Source organism: Eulemur rufifrons, chromosome 8 (genome assembly GCF_041146395.1).
Source record: "Eulemur rufifrons isolate Redbay chromosome 8, OSU_ERuf_1, whole genome shotgun sequence".
Lineage (NCBI taxonomy): Eukaryota > Metazoa > Chordata > Mammalia > Primates > Lemuridae > Eulemur > Eulemur rufifrons.
The window spans coordinates 24632326-24656510 of NC_090990.1; the positions used below are offsets into that span (position 1 = coordinate 24632326).

At 42.4% G+C, this 24185-nt stretch overlaps 2 protein-coding genes across 5 annotated transcripts in view; one reads left to right on the plus strand and one right to left on the minus strand.

The window, feature by feature from the left end:
• The window catches only part of ZMYM4 (zinc finger MYM-type containing 4), a 144345-nt gene extending 135561 nt beyond the window's left edge, over positions 1–8784 (plus strand). For 2 of the 3 annotated variants that reach the window (XM_069479750.1, XM_069479748.1), the window contains 4 exons: positions 1415–1526; positions 2989–3237; positions 4854–4983; positions 6168–8784. In XM_069479750.1, coding sequence (XP_069335851.1) covers positions 1415–1526; positions 2989–3237; positions 4854–4983; positions 6168–6375 — 699 coding nt within the window. In that variant the 3' untranslated portion in view covers positions 6376–8784. The remainder of the gene's footprint in view (positions 1–1414; positions 1527–2988; positions 3238–4853; positions 4984–6167) is intronic. The other variant, XM_069479747.1, reaches the window with a different exon arrangement.
• A 12963-nt stretch (positions 8785–21747) lies between these two features.
• Positions 21748–24185, minus strand: part of KIAA0319L (KIAA0319 like) — a 95483-nt gene continuing 93045 nt past the window's right edge. For both annotated transcript variants that reach the window (XM_069479752.1, XM_069479751.1), the window contains one exon: positions 21748–22854. In XM_069479752.1, coding sequence (XP_069335853.1) covers positions 22667–22854 — 188 coding nt within the window. In that variant the 3' untranslated portion in view covers positions 21748–22666. The remainder of the gene's footprint in view (positions 22855–24185) is intronic.

Sequence of the window (24185 nt, forward strand, 5' to 3'; positions counted from 1 at the left end):
AGTCCCAGTTTCTTGGAAGGCTGAGGCAGGAGGCCAGGAGTTGGAGGCTGAAGTTAGCTGTGATTGGGCCACTGCACTCCACTCCAGCCTTAGTGACAGAGTAAGACTCTGTCTAAAAAACAAGAATAAAAAATAAAAAATGCACATTGAAGTGATAATCTTTATTAGCCAGAATCAATTTAAGTGGAAATAATTTTTTCCAAATCATATGTGGGTAGAATGGAGAAAACCAAGATAGTCATGGATAAATAAATTTAAAATACCACGTTTTGGCCGGGCGTGGTGGCTCACGCCTGTAATCCTAGCACTCTGGGAGGCCGAGGTGGGCGGATCGTTTGAGCTCAGGAGTTCGAGACCAGCCTGAGCAAGAGCGAGACCCCATCTCTACTAAAAAAATAGAAAGAAATTATATGGACAGCTAAAAATATATATAGAAAAAATTAGCCGGGCATGGTGGTGCATGCCGGTAGTCCCAGCTACTCGGGAGGCTGAGACAGGAGGATCGCTCGAGCTCAGGAGTTTGAGGTTGCTGTGAGCTAGGCTGATGCCACGGCACTCACTCTAGCATGGGCAACAGAGTGAGACTCTGTCTCAAAAAAAAAAATAAAATAAAATAAAATACCACGTTTTAAAAACAAAAGGTTTCAGCATAATGCTGCCTTGTATTCTGTAATTGCTCATTGTATTTCCCTATCTCATTTGATTTTCTCTGACCTGCACCCTCACTCAGTACATTCTCCCCACCACCCCCATCCCAACCTTTTCCGACTCCAGAAAGAACCAGGAAGAGAAAGCCTAAGTACATTTTTTTTAACTCTACTCAAACTGTTCTTTGTGTTCTGTCCTGTGATATGGTTGTTGATGGTTTTAACTACCATAGTTTAATGTCCTATAATTAGACTTGAACTTTTGGAGGACCAGGTTTTGGGGCAGAGAGTTCAGAGCTATATTTAGAAGGCTCCAAATAGATAGTTTCTAAATTAGGGTTTCCTTAGGTCACCTGACACTAACTATATTATTTCAAAAAATGATCTTCTGTCTGAGAGCACATCTGCAGCTATACATTATGAATTAGGAAAAAAAAAGATTTGGAAAATACACATTAGAATTAATTTTCAGTACATCAGTTTTAGGAAGTGAATAAAGGGTTTCTTAAAATGGTTATTCTGTGTACCATCCATGTTTTAAAAAGGAAATAAAAAACTTTACCTTGCAGGCTTAGTGCTGAAGATAATGTCAGTTAACATGAATGGGACCTGAATCCTGGTATTTTCACATATATTCCTATAATACTTCAGGTTGAACTTGATTCAGATCTTACAAGGGCAAAAATTAATGGTAAACTATTTCTTACAGTGTAGTTTAAGCTTGTGTTTTCTTTGTATCAACATGTATATTCCTTTTTTTCTTATAGTACCTGTTTGAAAACGGTAGAATAGATAATATTTTTACTGAGCCCTATTCCAGATTTATGATTGAACTTACCAAACTCTTGAAAATATGGGAACCTACAATACTTCCTAATGGTAGGATGATTATTTTTACTTTAACTGTTTTCTTAATATGCTTTCTTAAATTGCTTTAATTTTATTATTATCTTTCTATAAATTGTTCATTTTATATTTCTGTCCTGATTTATAACATTTGGACTTTTGAAAAGAAACTCTTTGATTTATTGTTGATTGTTTTAGCAGAACTGTAACTTCCACTCACTGCATGTATAGATACTAATTACTGAAAATTAAAAATAACTTGAGGATATATTTACCTTTATGGAAACCATTTTTGCTCTGGTAGTATTGGTAAAGATACACACTGTGCCAGTAGCTGCTACATACTCTAACAGTGGGCCTTTTTCAGTAGTTTATATGTACACTGAACTGGTTGTTAAGAGAGTTAAGTCCTTATTCTTGAATTGTCCTTGACCATATGTCATCAGACCAGTCCATAATCCACTCCTGTCTCAGGCTTCTCAGGTGTGAATGGAGAGGTTGAATGTCATGCTCACAAATAACGTGCCCCTTTCTGTTGGGCTGTAGAACACCTTTGAAGCATTCTAAGCAACATGGTGGTTTGATGCATTTAGCATTTGGAGAGGGGACCAGGGACATAGTTTTGGAATAATAAAGTCATGTTTGTGGATAACCTCCCAAGAATAGAATGCAGAAGCAGCAACAAAGAGGATTAAGGAGAGAACATTAGGAAAGTCTCACATTTAAGGGGCATCATGAGAAAGGTGAAATTAAAAGATACACTTATTTTAATTCTTCTGCAAGACCTCTACTTTTCAAGAAAAATCCCAGATAAGTCATCAGGAAGTAATCAGTCTTAATTTAAATTTAAAATAAGTGGGGTGGGGTGGAAAGGAAGGAAGGTATCTGTCTTCTAATTATCTTGGTCACATATAGTAAGCTCAGTGATCTCCAACAGGAGTTGGCAAACTGTGGCCCATGGGCCAAATCTGACCTGTTCCCTGTTTTTGTAGTCCATGACTGAAAAATGGTTTTTACATTTTTAAATGGTTGGGGAAAATTCTCTTTAAGAAATAATATTTTGGGAGAGAAAATTATGTGAAATTAAAATTTGTCTGTAAATACATTTTACTGGTATGTAGTCATACCTATTTGTTTTATGTATTCTCCATGGCTCATTATTTTCTACAACAACAAAGTTGTTCAGAGCCTGTATGGCCCACAAAGCCTAAAATATTTACTCTCTGGCCCTTCACAAAGAAAGCTTGCTAATCCTTGATCTAAAATACCAATAGATTAAAACTGTTTCAGGGGAATGCTCACAGTATCTTCTTGAGTGGAATCATTTTCCTTTTGCTTCATGGTGCCTTTTCTGTTTTCCTACATAAGGAAGAGGGGCAAAGAGAGGAACAATGGGTCTTTCCCTTCATATCTTCCTGTCGTAGAATTTGAGAGATTACTTATTCCTCTTAAGCAGGAGCTCAGTACTGTTTCTTTTCCCTTTTCCTCTGTCCAGGTTACATGTTCTCTCGAATTGAAGAAGAGCATTTGTGGGAGTGCAAACAACTGGGCGCTTACTCACCAATAGTCCTCTTGAACACCCTCCTTTTCTTCAATACCAAATACTTTCAACTAAAGAATGTTACTGAGCACTTGAAGCTTTCCTTTGCCCATGTGATGAGACGGACCAGGACGCTGAAGTACAGCACCAAGATGACATATCTGAGGTTCTTCCCACCTTTACAGAAGCAGGAATCAGAACCAGGTATGTGATGTTGGTGGTTAGATTTCCATTTGAAGTCTCATTAGTTCTAAGTACTAAGATAGTTACTGCAGAAGGGTAATTGTAAATTCTAGACGTGGAAGAGTATAGCTTTATTTTAATATTTGAATGTTTTTCTCTGTTGTCAGAGGTACTGCCTCAAAATGAGAGGAATCACTTGCCACAATTTGTATTGGCTTTTAAAGAAGTTCCAACTTAATTGGATACAGCCCAAGAAATCTATATTTTAAAACTTACCAAGAAATTTAAATATAGAATTAGAGTTAAGAATCACTGATTTACAAGGTACCAGATGAGTCAATTGCTAGGTAAAAGAAACCTGCTTAACTTTTAATCTGTTGTTTCTACATCTTTTTTTGACTAGAGCCCCTCTTTTTTGTTAATATTGTGAAATTATGAAGGAACTTAAAAGCTGGCCTACAGTATACTGCTTTTATATACAGTAGAATAATACCAACAGTGACAATTTTATTAGAAATTTTATGGTCTTGCTTTCCCAAAACAGCTTATTAAATAAAAGGATGGTTTTAATGTTTAAAAAATGAATGTTATTATAGAACTAGAAATTAAATGTATTAACTTTGACCAGAATTATAAATTCTAAAATTCTCAAATTCAAGTTGTTACTTCTAAGAGTGAAATGTTTTTTGAATGTGAAAATTTAAAATTACTGAAACTAAAATCTGTAAAGAATAATTGTGATGTTCAACACTGTGTAAACTTTTTTCTGAATTTCTCCTTGACTTTAAAAAAAAAGAAAAACAGATTATCTTGCTTTTTCACTTAATGTCTAGTCCTATTTCCTTTGTTTTGTTCATATATAGTCCACTTTGAACCAGGCGCAGTGGCTCACTCCTGTAATCCCAGCACTTTTGGGAGGACAAGGCAGGAGGATCACTTGAAGCCAGGAGTTAGGACCAACCTAGGCAACATAGTGAGACCCTATCTCTACAAAAAAAAAAAAAAAAAAAAAAATAGGCAGGCATGGTGGCATGTTCCTATAGTCCTGGCTACTTAGGAGGCTGAGGCAGGAGGATCACTTGAGCCCAGGAGTTCAAGTCTACAATGAACTATGATCATGCCACTGCACTCCAGCCTAGGTGACACAGTAAGACCCTACCAAAAAAAAAAAAAAAGGAACCTGAACAAATGCCTAGTAGACACTGGTGTCCTAGGGTAGAAACATTTTCAGGTAAAGAGATGATAACTTCTGTCTTGATCTGTGCTATAGAAGAGGAGCATGTGGAACCCTTTTTTCTTGCTGTGGCTTAGGAATCCTATGCCTAATAATATCTATTTTAAAAAGTTAGGCTGAGAATAGAGATGTACTCTCCAACACTGTACTTTTTGGTGCAGTGCCCCTCCTTTGGTGAGCAGGGAACATAAATTCCATAGGATAATGACTTTGTTTTATTTAATGCTACAAACCCAGCACTTGGAATAATGTCTGGCACCTCCATAGGAGCTTGGCAAATATTTGTTGAATGAGTGAATGAGTGAAAGGGAAGGAGTGACAGAGTTCTGGCTGTGAAGCAAAGCCCATTGGTGTCTTGAAGCTTTTCTGGTATAATCCTTTGATTATTATTTCCTGTCTCAAGATAAACTAACCGTTGGCAAGAGGAAACGAAATGAAGATGATGAGGTTCCAGTGGGAGTGGAGATGGCAGAGAATACTGACAACCCACTAAGATGTCCAGTTCGACTTTATGAGTTTTACCTGTCAAAATGGTAAGTGATCTTCCTCTGAACTAGATATAGTGTATTTCAAAAAGCACTTAACATATTTTGGATTTCAGATGCTTGAACATCAGAGAAGTATCTGGTATGTGACTTTAGAAAAGGATTTACCTCTAATTTTGTTTTCTCCCCTGCCTGAATTTTGAACCAAGAAATAAATTGCCTTGTCTTGATGATTTTTTTAAGGAAATTTCTTCAAAAGCCAAAAACACTGCTATTGTTTGATCTTTACAACTGTTGCACAACATGTGACATCTAATCTGCAATGATTTTGTTTTTATATTGAAAAGAAATTTTGAGGAGAGATTGTTTTGGTAAACATAAATAGAAAAACAAATTTGTAAGGAATTGAAATTTTTTCAGTGGCCCTTTTCTTAGAAAAACTTTATGATTTTAGAGTTATAAGATTCACACTGAAGTACTTTTTTCTCAAAGTAATATAATGATTTGGTTTGCCCTTTGATAATGTGTATTGAGTGCCCTTGGGGTTCATTCCAGAATATTGGGCACTTAGGATATGTGATTCTCAGCCATTGTCACATGTGAGTTGATTTTTGTTGTTGTTGTTGTTGTTGTTGTTGTTGTTTTTGAGACAGAGTCTCACTCTGTCACTGCCTGGGTGAGTGGCGTGGTATCAGCCTAACTCACAGCAACCTCAAACTCCTGGGCTCAAGCAATCCTCCTGCCTGAGCCTTCCGAGTAGCTGGGACTTGACAGGCACGCACCACCATGCCTAGCTAATTTTTTTTTTTTTTCCCAATTTTTGGTAGAGATGGGGTCTCGCTTTTGCTCAGGCTGGTCACAAACCCCTGAGCTCAAGCTGTCCTCCTGCCTCAGCCTCCCAGAGTGCTAGGATTACAGGCATGAGCCACTGCACCCAGCCTGTTATTCTTAATGTTTTAAGTACTAAAGTTTGCGGCATACACTTTGTCTTACATTAACATTATATTCCCAATACAATGTAATTTCTTGAGTGTGTGAGAAAAGATTCTGAGTACAGTTTACTCCTGGGAGAAATATGCACATAAACCTATTTATCCTTATGGGTACCTTGCTTTCCCCATTGTGGGTTATAGTGGGGAAAAGTTGAGAGCCATTACATTAAAGGATAGTTCATATTTCCTGTACTCTCTGATTTCCTATTTTCTTTCTTTCTTTTTTCCCCCTGTGGATAGTTCTGAAAGTGTGAAGCAGAGGAATGATGTGTTTTACCTTCAACCTGAGCGCTCCTGTGTCCCGAATAGCCCCATGTGGTACTCCACATTCCCGATAGACCCTGGGACCCTGGACACCATGTTAACACGTATTCTCATGGTGAGGGAGGTACATGAAGAACTTGCCAAAGCCAAATCTGAAGACTCTGATGTTGAATTATCAGATTAAAATGGAAGTGAGGTTCCTATTTTCGTATACATTGATATGCACCAAACTGTGAATGCATCCAGCTGTTGGAAAACGATGTATAAGCCCAAGTCCTCTTGACTTGATTATAAGATAGTGGAAAACAGATGACTTGTGAACCCCACAGTGTGGATGTACAAATGAAAATTGAAGGAAAGAATATGAACTGAGAAATGTTCTTTGACAGTGATATAGTTGTTAGACATCTTCAGAATGACTAACCAATTTCTCTGAGTGGTGCATAATCTTATTTTGTTTGGGAATAACAAATTGTGGAATATTTTTAAGGAAAACTGTTGTATAAAACTCTACCATAGTAACCTTAGACCTTAGAGAGGTAGCTTTGGAGTGAAACCTTGGCTGCAATAGGCTACTTGGGCAAGCCCTCCATAAAAGTCAGGGGAGAGATCGATACAGAGCAAAGAGTGACATCAAATGAGGACTGTGGGACCTAGACTTGAAGACCCAATAAAAATACTCAACTTTTTAAAAAAGATAGTAAAGTGGTCTTGATTTTGATTTTCACTGCCAAGCCAATTATGTGAAGGATAGAAGCCTATGGTGCTTTTGCCATGGGCCCCTCACATCAGGGAAAATGACCTTCACTGCTGTTAACTTAGAAATGTGTCCCTTTCACTTTCTGAGTCTAGCCTTCTCAGTGGTGGGTCTGGATGTGGGTAAACTGAGATAAAGGAGATGATATTCTGCAAGCTAATTATGCACACACAAAATCTGTGGAGCCCGTTAGACCCCAAGTGTCTTGAAATGTTTGTAGAACACCCACTAAAATGCCCACTTCTCTGGGTACAGGCCTTTCTTGCTGCTGTCTCATAGCCTGAGCTGTGGTACACAGAAATGGGGGTTCTCCTTTTGTTTTTGTTTTTTCCCCAATGGCAGCTTTTCTCCCATTGTTTTACCTTCCTATTTCCTCAATAATTCCTCCTATTTTGTCTTTTGCAGCAGTTTCTGGAGGCCCTTGTCATTTCAAAAAAAATGTCTCTCTCCTTACTCTGGCAAACCTGTGAGTGATTCCACAAAGATACAGTATTACTTAGCTATCTGAATTATGGTAAAAAAGGTCCTAGTAGGTTCCTATATAAAGCATTTGGAAGATGACCTTGTTGCCCTATGAAACTTGAAAATAGGGACTCTGGAGTTAGGATACAATGACATTGACTGTCTTGCATATCCATAGAGAGGTCTTATAGCATTATTCCAAACTCTAGCTGTTTTAGTAGTTCTATGAGGAGTGCAAGTCATAGGCGTATGTGGCATATCAATCCATTTCCCTCATCTCCATTCTTTTTTCCCCACAAAATTTTGAATCAAAGCTTTTATGATGTTGGCCAATCACAGACCTTCTTTAGCTGAGGTTAATTTGACCCTATGAAAAGATTGAGAGCAGTCAGAAAACCTCTTGGAAATTTTAATCTTAAAAGACTTTTCAGTATGTCCCATTTTTTAGGTGGATGTAGCAGGTTTTTGTTTTGTTTTTTTTTTTTTTTTTTACAAATCAAAGTCATTTAAGTAAAATAAAAATTACAAAGTAGGCCTTTTGACATTGTGTACTTGCTGGTTCTGTCCCTCTGCCTGTAACAAATCTCATTTTTGTTACCAAGAACTGTGTGATACAAGTAAATCTGCCCCAATTTTCTGTATGATTAATTCCATCTGTTTGTCATTTCTGACTGGAAAACTTCTTACTTCATACCTTGTTTGATATGGAGGAAAAACAATTGGATTGTCTGATAAGTCTGCCAATAAACTATCCAGAAACATCAGGTGTAATAGTCCCCACTACACGAATTCTATGGTTTGTGTAAACACTAACATTTCCCCCTTCTGTAGTTGTATGAAAAACAAATATTGTTAGCATAGTAGATAAATTGTTATAAAATACCAGGAAAAAAATCTGTATCTTTTAACTGAGAACAACCAATACCCAGATAAATGACTGTATCAGGATTTCAACTGCATGTTAGTCCACAGAGTTGCCCAGAACCCTAAATTAATTCGTAAGAGAAAATATGGATTCATTGTTGGTCATTCCTCATAAGTGTAGCTGTTGATGTGTGTGTCCAGTTATTTGCTTTTTTAATTTTACTAAAATTGTATAAAATTACATTTTTTTTTCCAGGGGAGAAAAAAACATCAAACAAAAAGAGAAACATCTAAATCATCCTTTCTGTTCTTTTTTGGTTTTTAACCACTTTTGGGTTTTCCCCTTGCAGAAACCACAGAAATATTCCCTTAGAATAAAATAGTATATTTGTATTTGACGGGTGAGTTCTTTTTTTTTTTTATGTCTGGAAAGAATTTTAAATATCTTTTTCTGTTTGACTTTATTGGTATGACTCAACAGTTAGTAAAATAACAAAGAGAGCAGTTTCCAGAAAAGAAATCACTTGGTTTTTACTCAGTCCAGTACATATATTATTTCATTGCAAAGTCTTTTAATTGTTTCCTTTTTTCCATCAAAAGACTTGTTCCCATTTTTAGTTTATTATTTATATTCCAAGCCCCAACAGCTAGAAATATCAGGTATCATAAATATATTTCATTTCAGGCAAACTTTTTTGAGATTTACAAAGCCTGCATTAGTTCAACTTTAACGATTTCAAAATTGTGAGGATAAAGAATATGTCCTTTTTAAGTATAAATATATATTTAAATTGGGAACATAAGACTAAATAGCACTTTCCTTAGACTCTAGAGTTGTCGTGGGGTAGTGCGCAAATGCACCTTCAAATTCCATGTAGATCATTTATACCTGCCCTGTGGCATTCTTAATTTAATAAAACAGTTTTCTCAAAAAGCCTAATGTAAAATGAATTTCTGTAAACGAATCTTAGTTTTTTATTAAATTCAGAATTTAATTTTTCATGTGAATTAAAAGGTTTCCTATGGTACTGAGGTGAAATTTTAGGAAAGAATTAAGCAATAATATCCCGAATTCCTCTGTGCTAGTACTTGTATATCATCAAGACATTGTAGAAAATGATGATTGAGAGGCATTGCTACATAGGGGAAAGATAATAGGCTTTGGAGCCTACTCTTTCCACTTAAGGATATAACTTTAGGTAAGTCATTTAACCTTTCTGTGCCTTGATTTCCTCATCTGTAAAGTAGGCATAATAACTCCTGTATTAAGTTGTCATGCCTGGCACATGGTAGGCTTTCAGGTGTCAGGTATTTTTTATGATATGCATATTGCCTAGCACGTGCTAAGCCTTTAAATAGATGCTAATTCCCATATTACAGTCTGAATTTTCTCTAAGTTCAGCCCTTTGGATTCTGCAAAACATAATACTCTCTATGATCAATTCTACATATTTGAATCAAATACTAAATACTATACTGTAATAAAATCATAAGTTCTACACTTGTGTGCGTATATGCATATAAGCAGTGATCATCACAGAAATCTGTTGATGTACTTCACTACATTGAAAAAGGAGGAAAATATATGCATATCAATACGTATAGGAAGAGCATGTGATAGAGTTTATTTTTTAATTGGGGAAAAACCCTTACTCTGTGAAGCTCCTTTTACTTGGTAACAGTTCTATGTATCATCACTTTAGAAATAAGAACTGTAAAACCATATCCATCTCCCTACTCTTTATTAACAGAACCCCTCTTCCCCGTCAGTTTTAGCTAGGCAGTAGCTCCCTTGTTAAGAGAACGTATTTTCCAGGCCGCCTTGCAATTAGGAGGGACCATGGGACTAAGTTTTGACCAGTGGTATGGAAGGAGAAGTGACTCTGCAACTACCAGGCCACTTCTTTAAAAGGAAAATACTTACTGTCCTCTTTTGTTTCCCCTTTCCTGTGGGCTAGAATGTGAATATGGTCATGGTAAACCTGTTTTGCCCATGTGGGAAAGGGCAACATACCAGAATACCAGAAGCATATCAACCTCATGGACAGAGACACCTATCTCCCAGACTGCCTACTAGCTCAGGCCTTGACATAAAAAAGTAACTTTCCATCTTACTTAAGCCATTAAAGTAGCCAAACCAGCATCCTAACTAACACATCCACTATGCCCACTATCACATTACTGCTTGACAGAACTAGAAGTTCTAATCACAACTATCAGAAAAGAAAAAGAAAGAAAGAGATTATCAATATTGGAATGTAAGAAATAAAACATTTTTAAGGCATTATTTTCAGATATTCAGGAACATCTGTATATAAGAACAAAGAGACTCAATGAGCTCCTAAAACGGTAAGTTCAAGTAAGCTTGTTAGATGTAAAATAAGTTTATAATAATTTCAAACATTTTTCTACAAGAGTAGTTACCAATTAGGGAATATAATTAAAAGGAAAAGGTACAATTCACAGTAGCAACAAAAGCTATGAAGTATTTAGTAAGTAATACACAAGAGCTTTCAGTGTTTGTTTTACTAGGTGGTGTTGGAAAGCTGGCTTTTTACATGAAGGAAAATAAAACAGGATCCCTAACTAGCATCATGTCCCAAGGTGGATTCTGGATGGATTAAAGATCTAAATATGGAAGGTAAAATTATAAAATCAATAGGAAATATAGGATAATGTTGTTGTGATCTAGGCATGTGATCTAGACAAGCTTCTTAAATCAAATCCCAAACCATGGGAAAACAAAAAAGATTGATTTTAGTATGTCAAAATAGAGATTTCTGTTCAATAAAGGATAAAGATGACAGATGACAGGCTAAGGAAGATCCTTGCAGTGTTTAAACCCACCAAAGGGCTTATATCTTCAATATACAAAAAACTGCTGAATCATAAAATTGAACAAAGAATAATGAATTGGTAATTCATTGAAAAGAAGCCCAAAAGTATATGTAACAAGTATATGAAGTGATACTCAAACCCAGTGATCAGGGGATTTTTTTTTTTTTTTTTTAAGAGCTATCATTTTACACCCTTAAGACTGGCCAAAATTAGAAAAACAGATAATGCCATGTGTTGGTGGTGATGTAGGGATATAAAAAACCTTCCACAGAGCAAGAGTAAATATAGATCTGCCTATTGTGGAAAGCAATCCTATGTATTACCACGTTAAAGAAGTTTAATAGTTGACTAAGCTATCTCCCTCCTTTAAATAAAAGATGGACATTATCAAATGCTTTTTTTCTGTGTTTATATAATCACATCATTTTTAATCTTTCTTCATTCGGTGAAATACATTGATGGATTTTTCTGGTATTGAACCATCCTTGCATTCCTTGATTAAACTCTAGTTGATCATGTATTTTATACACACACACAATTGGGTTAGATATATAACCTTTATCAAGTTTAAGGACATTTCTTTCTATTCCTAGATTGCTATGAGTTTTTCTTTTAATTATAAATAAGTGTTGAATTGACCAAATGTTTTTTTTTTAATCTGCTGTAATAGTCATCTTACTTTTCTGCTTTTATTAATGTTGTGAAGCACATTGATAGATTTTCTAATGTTGAACTATTCTTGAATTCCTTAGATAAACCCTTGATTTTTTTTTTTTTTAAAATACTGTCAGGTTTGGCCAGCTAATACTTTATTTAGTTTGTGTGTGTGTGTTTCTGCATCTATGATCACAAGTGAAATATTTTTTTTTTTCCTCTTGAATTCTTGTTATTTGATCTTGGAATCAATATTATACTAGTCTCAAAGAGCTAGGCAGGTTTTATTCCTTTTCTATTTTGTGGAAAAACTTACATAAAACTTCTTTTCTCAAGTATAGTCAAACTGTAAAACTTCTAATTATGGTTTATTTTTTAATCCCCCTAAGGAGAGGTCTTTGCCTTTTTAATTTACTTAATATTCATTGGTCTACTCAAGTTTTTAATGTCTTGCCAGTTTGGATTCTTATTTCTCTACAACTTTCTCATTTTCATCTATTAATTATCATTAGTTAACATCTAGTTCATAATTATTTCCTTTTTCCATTTTGTATTTTGTTTGCATTTTCTCTTTCCTGATCTGTCTTACAGTGTTTTCAAAGAACCAGCATTTGGTTTTTGGTCTTCTTTATTTTCATATATTTCTGACTTTATTACCATTTTCTTCTCTTTCTTAAGTTTTTTCCTGTTTTTTATTCTTTAAATCATTTAATTGAATGATTGCTTCATTGATTGTTAATCTTGTTTCCTGAAACTGATTTCAAATTTGCAGTTTTTTCATCTCAGTACTGCTTAACTGTGTTCCCAGATTCAGACATAATGATACTATCATCAGTCAGTACAAGGTGTTTTCTCTTTTCTATTCTTTTTTTTTTTTTTTTTTTTTTTTGAGACAGAGTACAGTGGCATCATCCTAGTTCGCTGATATCTTTTTTTTTTTTTTTTTTTTTTTTTTTTTTTTGAGACAGAGTCTCACTCTGTTGTCCAGGCTAGAGTGAGTGCCGTGGCGTCAGCCTAGCTCACAGCAACCTCAAACTCCTGAGCTCAAGCGATCCTCCTGCCTCAGCCTCCCGAGTAGCTGGGACTACAGGCATGCACCACCATGCCCGGCTAATTTTTTCTATATATATTTTTAGCTGTCCATATAATTTCTGTTTTTAGTAGAGATGGGGTCTCGCTCTTGCTCAGGCTGGTCTCGAACTCCTGAGCTCAAACGATCCGCCCACCTCGGCCTCCCAGAGTGCTAGGATTACAGGCGTGAGCCACCGCGCCTGGCCCGCTGATATCTTTAAACTGCTGGGCTTAAGCAGTCCTCTTGCCTCAGCTTCCCAAGCAGCTGGGGCTACAGGCACACACCGTGATGCTGGGCTAATTTTTCTTCTTTATTGTAGAGACAGGTCTCGCTCTTGCTCAGGCTGGTCTTGAACTCCTGAGCTCAAGCCATCCTCCCGCCTTGGCCTCCCAGAATGCTAGGATTACAGGTGTGAGTCACCACGCCTGGCTTTATTTCCTTTTTCAACACGGAAGTTATCCATCCTCCCGTTCCCTGTCCACCATTTTGTCAGTTTTCAGGCTGTGTTTGAGGTATACTAATCATGATGTTTACATTTTCTTGATTCATTGTTCTTTATAATCTTTTCCTTTTTGCTTTGCAGTGACTTCTGTTTTATGAAATACTATAAATATTGCTTCCTCAGTTTTTCTCAGTTAATATCTTTTCTATCGTTTTTGTCTCAGTATTGTTAGATTTTTAAGAAAAATTTTATACTGAGAATCTGTAATTTTTATTTATTTATATTATAGATTCATGGATTCCTATTTTATTCAGTAAGTTATAATCTGATACTTTCATTTATGTTCATACATCATACTAGATGTGACCAGTGGAAGCCTCTTCCATCTGGTTGCTATGTCCTTCTCACATGTCTCCATCATTTTTTTCAGCACTTCTTCACTCAAAACAAGATACTCCAGGGTTTGTTTGTGCTCTCCTTGCCTCAGTCTTGGAATCGCCCCTTTCTCCATAGAGCCATATGCCTTAGCACTTGGCATGCTCATTGCTTCCAAGGTAAAATTGCTTCTATGCCCTCTGAGTGGGTAGAGCAGTCAGTCAGTATACAAATATACACACATTCATACAACCATATATATCTATATCCATGTACATATGTGTATATTTTGTTGTTTATATGTTTAAACCTGTGAGTTCATTCTAAGTCTTCCTGTTTCAGGTCAGCACCTCAGGATTCTTTCTAGCCTTCCTGCTTTCTACATTCATAAATCCTTTCTCCAAGAGGGAGAAACCTGGCTCCCATTATCCTCAGTATATCTACTTATTTTCTCAGTCAGTTAACGTGTTCATACAGTGTGATCGATCTCCCAGCCTTTTCACCCACTGCCCCCTGAGCCCTGCTGCCAGGCTGTGCCTCACCGTGGGCCCCCACCGTGGCAACCCTCAGCACGTGAGTGTGTCCCCGGCCTAAGGAAGGAAGGGCTGAGAGTCTGTTTTCTTTTGAGTTTAAGATGTTTACACTCATTGTAATCACTGCTAGTAGAATTTATTTCTCCTGTTATTTCAGTTTCTATTCACTGTACTTTTGGGGTTTTTTCCGATTTTCCATTGAGTAGCAAATTTCCTTCTACTTGTTTGAAAGTAACACATTCTACCTTCATTTTACTGATATTACTGTTACTACTAACCATGTTTGTTTACCCCTGTTGGTTTCTTTAGCTTACCATTCAATCTTCTTCCTATAAGACTTTCTTATACTCTTACATTCCTTTGGTCTTGCTCTCCCTTACTATGTTGATATTTTTTATAATATACTATTTTTTCCTTTTCATTAGTCCTGTTTCAGACTACAAACTTTGCCATAGTTTGTGCTTACTGTTACTTCCTATATCTCTTCCCATGTCTAAATTTATGTTTTGTATTTGACCACTACTTCCAAGAAAAAAGAAAAAAAAAATATATATATATATATATATATGTATTTGTGTGTGTGTGTATATGTGTTGTAATCAAACAATATATATATGGTTTGTTTTGTTAAGAGATGAGGTCTCGCTCTGTGGCCTGGGGTGGAGAGCAGTGGTGCAATCATAGCTCACTGCAGCCTTGAACTCCTGGGCTCAAGTGATCCTCTTGCCTCGGCCTCCCCAGTAACCGACTACAGGCCTGCGCCACCACGCCCGGCTAAAGAATATTTTCTATAATGGGTCTTTTGTGAAAAAGTTTCTGAAGCCTTGTGTCCCTGGGAATATTTTTTATTATATTCATCCATAAATGAATTTGTCTTGGTATAAATTTTTGGGTCAAAGTTCTCTTCAGCACTTTGAAAACATTATTCCTTTGTCTTCTTTCATCCAAGGATCCTGTTAAAAAGCCTGATGTCAGTGTGATTCTTGCTGCCTTGTAACTGATGTGCTGTTTCTCCCTGAGAGCTTTCAGAATTTTTATTTTTCTTAGATTGTCTTTGGTGTCTTCACTGCAGTGTTTCTGGTTGTACTTTGTTCTTACTCATCATTCTATGAGTCCTTTCATCTTTCTTCCATTCTGGGAAATCTGTTCTCATCATTTCTTCAAATATTCCCTCCACGTTTTCCCCTTTCCTTCTCGGACTGCCTTTATTCTGTCAGCACCTCTGCTCCGTCCCTGGACTGTGTGTCTCCGTGTCGTCACGTTTTCCTGCTCCTTTCGGTGAAGGCCCCAGTGTGACCCTCCCACACACTGACTGGTTGGAAGCTGTATCTGACCTCCTTTCCCATTTATTATATTTTTTTACAGTTCATATTTCTACTTGGTTCTCGTTCCTGTTGCAAATTGCTAATATTTCCCTGTTTATTTTGCTTTATTTTGAACCCTTGCCTTTGGGGGTGGGGGCTGTATTCCTCAGGTGGCATCTGCGGCACTGGGCAGAGGTGCGATTCCTAGTTGTCATCTACTTTGCGGGGAAAAGGGCTGGAGTTTTAATCCAAAGAGCAGCTGCTCAGCCCACCCCCCACCCCCTTTTACCCCAGCAGAGCTTTTGGGCTGCCTGATAGTGTCCCACTGACACCAGTGACTTTACTGTCCCATGTCCAGCAAGAGCAGACGTCTCCCGATGTCCTACCTCCGCTTCCAGTGTGGGGGAACCTTCAGTCTCCGAGGGGCTTCTTACAGGATTCGGGAGGATTTTTAAATGTTTGGTTTTGATTTGGTTTTTGGTAGTGGCACCTCAGATTTATGTTGTCTTTCTAGGGTTGATTTTTGGGGAAGGGAGCCAGTAGCCTATGCTAGTTCATTGTGTTAGTAGGAACCAAAGCCCCCAAATTTCTTCTGTTGTCCTTTTATTTTCAGTCTTTCTGTGTTGTATTTTAGGTGTCTCTCATAAATAGAGATTTATAATTAAACCCAATCTGTTTACTTCTGTTAGGTGATGGTGGTTTTGTCATTGCTGTTTTAACATCCATTCTGAAAACTTGTGGTCACGTTTTTAATGCTGATTTTTTCCTTCCATTCCTGCTTTCTGATTGGTTGATTGAAATATTTTAAATTTTTTCTTTGTCTGGTTTAGATGTTATATATTCTAGTTCTGAACTTTTAGTGGCTTTCTCAATATTTATAACATGAACACCTGACTGAAACTCTAAAATTAATCAGTATTTTTACTGTTCTACGGAAGGACTGTGATTAATTACAACCACTGCCCCACCTCCATCTTCTGTGTTACATAGTTAAGTATTTTAATTCCATCTCTTTATTTTGTCCCCAAGTAGTGCTACCTGGGAACTTACTAGGCCAGCTTCCACTGGCGTGTCTTCCTCGGCAGAAGCCAGCAGTGACCACATCTGCCACCTTCTTCCCTCTCCCGCTTGAGTTTTCCTTTGAGAAGCCACCTCTTCTGACATTGGTGTTCTTGAAATGCTGAAGTTTATATTGTTTTTCCAAGTGAGAGTATGGTATTTAATATTTCCAAAGAGTACCATGTTTAAAAGTGCTTCATGCTTTTGGGAGAACTAGCTTGGGATTTTTGAGATAAGGTAGGGATAAAGTTGTGTGCAGTGGTCTCTCCTGAAGACCGCGTGTGTGTGTGGTTTCCATGGTTTCTCTACTGCTGCCCATTAAGTACCATGGGCACTTAACAGTTTATGGGTCATGTGACAAGAACCTCTTCATCTGAGGCTGTTGAGACTCGTGTTTTGTTTCCACGTAGCAGAATCAGAATGGAAAGTTTCCTGGATACCGGCTACTTCCAGATCATCTAGTCGTCACATAAGATGTTTTAATATCTGTGCCCTGTTTAGAGGTAAGGGTGTTACAGAATTTAAGATATGGCTCCACACATTTAGGAATAACATTAATTGGGTGTCAGGCAGATGTGAGGCGGGGAGGGGATGGGTGTATACATACATAATGAGTGCAATGCGCACCGTCTAGGGGATGGACACGCATGAAGCTCTGATGGGGAGGAGCAAGGGCAATATACGTAACCTAAACTTTTGTACCCCCATAATATGCTGAAATAAAAATTAATTAATTACAAAAAAGATAATGGCTCCAGCCTCATAAACTTGCAAGCAGGTGGGGACAAGGCTGAGTGCTGCACAGAGTGGAAAAGGTGCATGAGTCATTGTAGCCCGAAATGTAGCCCTGGGTTCAGAGGGAGAGAGATTCTGGGCTCCTAGGATCTACCTGAAGACAGAAGGGCATCACTTGGGGAAATGCTCCAACAGATGGCACTTCCTCTGTTTTGATGCTTTAATTTATTTAGCCTTCTAATAATTGCCAAGAAAAATTATGTGATTGCAGGTGTTCCCATGATTCAACTCTCCATCTGGGGCACTGCTGTTCATACTGGGAGCCCAGGTGTGACTCCAGGTGATTACTTTCATTGTTTTTCTTAAGGGCACTAGAAAAGCATTCTGGGCGTGGGTGATGTTTGCAATTGCACAGGTTCTGACTTGCCTGCGTGTAGCCCCGTTTCCAGTTGAAGAATACCGAAATGCTGCAGCCCTTACAGCACCAAGTGTGAATTAAACACGTTTTGCACTAGATTTGTCCTGGTTTTTGTTTTTAAGCAAGATCATGGAAATGGGCATTTGAAAGCATGTTCAGTTTTCTGGGCTACAAGCTACAGAAACAGTTGAGATACCACTGTGAGCAGTTGGTGACTGTTGGGGGGAGGTTATCCATGTGTAAAATCCAGGGGTTTAAGTCTCAGATTGGTGATTATTTCTCTTTGAGCCTTCAAATCCCCAGACCACGGCAGGGCGTGGTGGTTCACGCCTGTAATCCTAACACTCTGGGAGGCCGAGGCGGGTGGATCGCTCGAGGTCAGGAGTTCGAGACCAGCCTGAGTAAGAGCGAGACCCCATCTCTACTAAAAATAGAAAGAAATTATATGGACAACTAAAAATATATATAGAAAAAATTAGCCGGGCATGGTGGCGCATGCCTGTAGTCCCAGCTACTCAGGAGGCTGAGGCAGGAGGATGGCTTGAGCCCAGGAGTTTGAGGTTGCTGTGAGCTAGGCTGACGCCACGGCACTCTAGCCCGGGCAATAGAGCCAGACTGTCGCAAAAAAAAAAAAAATAATCAAATCCCCAGACCACACACTACTGGTATGCGATCCCTCAGCAACACTGCCCCGATCCTAAGGGAGGGTCTGAGGTTTATTGCCTGCTCTTCAGAAAAAGAACAAAAAGCATATGACCTAGAACTGTGTGGCCGAGACTATGGTATGTCTCTGAGTCCTTCACCTATGCTCCTGCAGCCCACGGGGACATTGCGGAGGCCTGGGCTGAGGTACCATTGTCAACCCTGGTAGCTTACTCAGGCCCTTTCATGCCTAATAGAAGGGAGCCTGGGCCCCACAACCTTAATGCTACCTTTTTTAAATGTGATGGCTAACACGAGTTTATTTCTCTCACAACAATCAGCAGCCATTCTCGTGGGCCGAGTCTTCTGAATGGTGGTTTGGGACCAGGCTTCCTCCATCTTGTGTCTCCACTGTGGCTGCAGAGACCCCCAAGTGATCCTCTGCCGCTGGCCAGCAGGTAGAGGAAGAGAGGGTCCCACACAAGTTTGCAGTGGTCAGGGCTGAAGGTGGAACACATTTCTGCTGCCTGGATTGTGCAGAAGGCTGGAAATGTGGACTAGCTGTAATGCTGGACAAGGACCCTGGTTTGGTGAACAGCTAATATCTGTGACACCCAACTTCAAAAGCCTCCCCTGAGCTGATTAGGAGATACCAGGTGCCTGGGCGCCTTCCCCGTCTACCCAAGCCCAGCGGCTGGCACGTCTTTTGGAGTCGCTAAGGGCTATTACTCCTCTCGTCAAGGGCACGGTATGACTGCACAGATTACCTGAGGAGTTAATAAAAGATCAGTTAAGTATTTAAAAATCACAGTAACTTCTGGAGTTTAGGTTCCAGGCTTTAGTTTTTAAAGTTTCCCAGGTTGATTCTAATATGCAGTCAGAGAGAGAACCACCAATGTGGACACAGGAACGTGTTGCCTGATGAGAAGTGAGGGAAAAATAAAGTAAAGGTGGTGAGCCTGGGACGCTGCAGTAAGTTCCCAGGCCGCAGTGCTGGACAGAAGACTGGCCAAGGCCTGACCACCTTCTCACGAGAGGTAACTTTTCTTTGTTCCTTGTGACCAAAGGAGCCTATAATCGGTACCCTCTAATGTCAAACTTGAGCAAGTCGGAGCACCCTTCCAAGGAGGAGGAGGAGTTTTTACCTATTTTGGCAGCACTTAGACACGGGTGTAAAACCTGTCAAGGCCCTTTGTGGGGAGGCACAAGAGGGACAGCCGCAGCCCTAGTCCTAGAAATCTTGGCTGTTAGGTAGCCGCCACCACCAGCACCAACCACACACTGTGGGGCTGGGGAGGTGGAAGAGTTGTAACAGTGGCCGGGTTTGATCAGAGAATTTACAGGGGCCCTTAAATCAGTCAATGCAAATTCCATGAAGGAGTCAAGGGCCTGCTCCATGCTCCCTTCCATGGGCTGGTGGCTCCTGACTGCACGCACCTTCTCTCAGCAGTTTTCAGAGAGCCTGTCTCGGGTGCGTGTGAGGACCTCCCGTCTCCTTCCGTCCACCAGACGGGCCAAAGGGACACTGGAAGAACAGGGATCAGTCTCTTACCCGTACCTCCCTCAGCAGAAAGGCCAAAGCTGCAGCCGTCCAGCCCTGGGGGGTTTCTTGGCTGTTGCATCCTGGTGACTGTTTCCTCTGTGCACAAGGTACCCAGTGGGGTTCTTTATTGGCCTGCCTTCTGGCCATTCTAGAAAAGACTGGGAACACCTCTGCTGAGGATGAAGGAATGTTTAGCCAAGCAAAATTTGGTCAAGGCAGGGGTCCCCATGCTCCTGGAATCCGGTATTTCAGAAGGGTTGCTTTGGGGTGATGGGCGTGGACAGGAGCTGATGTGGGAGCCTGGCTCCCCCTACGCAGCTCCAGGGACTTCTGCCTCTCGCTAAGGCGAGAGTAGGGACATAGCTGTCTTCTCAGTGCAAGACTCCAAGCCTGTAAAGCAGCGGCGGTGCCTGCTTTTTGTCATTTTTTTCAGTGGAAGAAGTAGGGGATGAAAAATTATTTCCTTCATTTCTGAAACAGATAAAAATATATATACATCCTTCAGTGGGTGTGGCTGAGATAAACCAGATGCGGAAATGAGCCCCAGAGGAAGCGGGAAGCCTCCCTGCAGAGCCAGTAAGTTCCCTCCTGAATCCTTAACGCTGCCCCGGATGCACCTGCCTCGCCATGTCCTCACCACCTCCCTGCCCATCCCCTGTGCAGTGTGGCCTGTGCCCAGCTCCACTGTTCCTGCTGTGTGCGGGCCGACTGCTTTTCATCTGGCCGCTGTCCCCCAGTGTCCTCCACAGCCTGCCTGTTGCAGTTGTGCTAGGGCAGCAACACCACGCCCCCCACCACCCCCCGAATCCCAGCTGCACAAATCTGTGCCCCCAGCATGAAACACAGTCCTGGGCAGACTCAAGCTCCCCCTTTTCTCCACCTTCACTCAGGATGGGACACCTGCTGTCTCCTGTTCAGGTAGCATTGAACATGTGCCTCCGGACAGAGGTTCTCAAAGTGGGGACCCTGCGCCAGCAGCACCGGCATCTGGGAACTCGTTAGAAAGGCAAATTCTCACACCTCCCCCCAGACCTACTGGATTGGAAACCCAGCAATCTGTTTTACCAAGGCCTCGCTGCCAGGTTGAGAAGCAGTGCTTCAGGGCAAGCGCAGGCTGTCGCCACTGTGGCCGGAGCTGCTTCATCTCGCTGGGCCTCAGCTTGTGCGTCTGCGAGAACAGCCACGGCTGCCCTCCTGCATCTGGGGTTTGTGCTCAGGGCCTTGCGGGTAGCGTGAGCTCAGTGGTCCTGCTCTCCTTCCTGTCCTGGAAGTCCAAGGCTGTGACCGGCCCTCCCAGATACGCCCAGCAGAGTGCTCCATGGACAAGGTACAGTCCACACACGCAGGCCACGTTGGCCAACCCCTACTGATGTGGGAACCCAAAAGGGAAGGTGAGTGGCTAAAAATTCTCAAGGCCATAGCCTGGATTTAGAACAGACATGAATCATTTTTATCTTAACAAAAGGTGTGGCAAGAAAGGACCTAGGCCCCTCCTCCATTAAAGCCAAGGGCAGCAGTGACCAGTAGGGTCACAGGGTGGTGCGTCCCCTCCGCCAGTGGCAGAGCCTCGGCACCGTCAGTGACGCCAGGCCCGACGCTCCCCTGCGGGGGCCATCACCTCCCAGGGCTGCCCCAGAGTCTGTGGCACAGGTCAGAGAGGTGGCACAAAGCAGCACAGCGAGCAAAGTGCACAATTGAATAGATGTTTAATCATCTCACAACAGACAGTAGTGCAGTAGTAGAAACTGGTAGTGTCTTTTGAAAAAGTAACTCCCCCAAAGCTCCCATTCCTCAACACCCAGGTGCCACGGCTGAGGAGCAGGGCCAGAGGGACCCAGGAAGTCTCCGTTCCGAGGAGCAGGGCCAGAGGGACCCAGGAAGTCTCCGTTCCGAGGAGCTGAAAGTCTTTCCGAGTCCAGCTGCCTTGAGAGCAGCCAAGAGCCCTTCGAGGAGCTGACGCGCACACGCTCACTCTAACACGCACACATGCAAGGGACGGAGAGGGGACCACAGCAGGGCGGTCGCACACATGCGCTCTCTTGCCACAGCATTCCAGTCCATCTGTGGCTGTCTCCTCTGGGGACAGGAGTGGTGACCTGAGCCCTGAAGCAGCAGCGCTGGTCAGAGGAAGAGGTGGGGGGCAGTCTGCACCGGCAGCCGGAGAGGTGCCTTGTCATCCCTGAACCAGCTAACCCACCCCTAACCTTGGGCCAGGCAGGAGAAGGGAGGGGGCTCCAGTGCTAAGGGGGTCCAGACGTCATTCCTGCACTACCGTCCCAGCATCGGTGGTGCAGGGAGGGGACACTACTTCCTACTGGCCTAGCGAGAGCGTGCACTCTCCCCTGGAGAAGAGAACAAAGAACGTGCCCGTGGTCGGGCTCTATGGAACCAGGAGGCTGGTGGTGCTTGGTTCTGTGCCCAGACGTGTTGGGGCGGGGGGGTGTACAGCAGTCCCCACTCTGGGCACAGCAACGCTGCCAACAGGGGAGCTGGCTGCGTCTGTCCTGGGGCAGGGGAGGGGTCTGCAAAAACAGAGGCCCTGAGGTCAGGATACTTGGGGGCCCACCAGACAGGTGTAAAGAGGAAACCTCTTCATTCACAGCTTCATTCAGGGGTTCCTGGAGAATGTCTCTGATTCAAGTCTCAGCAGTCTGGCCAGGGGTGTTGGGGCGGAGTGACCAGCAGATGCTGGGAGAGCAGCTGTCCGCAGACTCGGGAGGTAGGAGGACCGGCTCGGCAGCGCGCTGGGCCCTGCCCTGAACAGACACACCGGGTGGCTACAGGATCTCCTCCCGTGGGCTCCTGGCCTTGAGCGGGGTCTGCCCGTTGGGCACAGAGCCATTCTGACCATGCAGGAGTCTGCCCTTATCTCGGTCTGGCCACGTGAAGATGGCGTCGTCACTGTCCAGCTCCGACTCGGAGTGCATCAGGCTACTGCTCAGCGTTGGGCCTTTCAGTTTGGTGCCTGCGAGGAAAACGAGGAACCCCGGCGTCAGGACACAAGGCCTGCCAGGCTGGAGCCCCCACCCCAAGGCACAGGCTGGGAGGGCAGACGGGGAGGCGGCTTCCCTAGTCCCTCAGCCAGTCCTGGCTGGTGTGGTCCCCGAGCAGAGTCACGGGGAACAGCCTGGGGAACAGACCCAGGCTCTACTGCGGCCCTTTGTCCCCAGTATCCGGGAGCTTTGGTTAGTGCCACCCATGGACATTCTCTTTTGTTTCCCTTTTAAATTTGCAATGTTTTATCATCTCCCTTTAAGAATGTTTCTCTTGTCCCTTTCCAGGTAGCGGGAGGCACAGAGCTCAGCTGTGCAGAATGTGCTTTCACCCGCATCCTGAGCAGGGCGCTGGGCTCCCGATGCGGCAGGAGGTGTCATCCAGTCCACAGAGATGTCCGCCCTGGCTCAGCGTGCCCTGGCCTCGCTGGGTGGCAGCGCGGCCACAGGCTTGAGAGGCCTCTGCTGCTGGAGGCCTGACTGGAGTGGGACTCTCAGAGACAGTCTCAAGCAATCAGCTCATCAGAGCACACACAAGGACCAAAGGAAGCATCTGAGGTTGGAAAAGATGCCTGTGATTCTGCAAGCCCCGGGAGTCACCTTCACTACTTATCCCTGCAGCTGCAGGGAGGCCACGGCCACAACGAGGTTGGTGCGAGTTTTAGGACAGATCTCGTCCCACAGCAAGATGGCCGCCCGCTGGCTGGTGCAGGGAACCCCGGAGAAAGCAACAGGCAGGCTGAGACAGCAGGACCACAGGTAGTTGCCACCAGGGAGACTGCACCTTGCTCTGCACCCTGGAACTACCCCCAGGAGTCAGCCTCCCTCCTTTCTTAAAAAGGCGACCAGACAGATTAGGCAGCACCGTAATCGCATCATCCAGCAATCAGTCTCCCTTCCCCGGTCCTATCCAGGTCCCCCCGGAACACTGAAAGAGCCTCTGGAGAGGCTTCTCAGCCATTCTGCCCTGCCGGCCAGACCTGACTCAGGGCTGTGAGTGCTCTGAGCTCCAGGCTGAGGGCGTCCCGACCTGACTGCAGCTGCCACTTGGGGACCACAGGCTCCTGCACACCTTGCCCTTGCGTGCTTTTGTGTGCGTGCTCTGGTGTAAGATAAGGAGCTTGCCCAGCCTTGTCTGTGTCAGCGGTATGTCTGGGACATGCCTGTGCACAGCCACCCCCCTACTGAGTCTCAGGATGGCAGGGCAGCAGGGCCACCAAAGAACAAGGGCAGCCTGGGCTTCTCCAGGCCCAGGGAAGGGCCAAGGTCCCGCAAAGGCCCTGCCTTGCCCCTGCTGATGCAA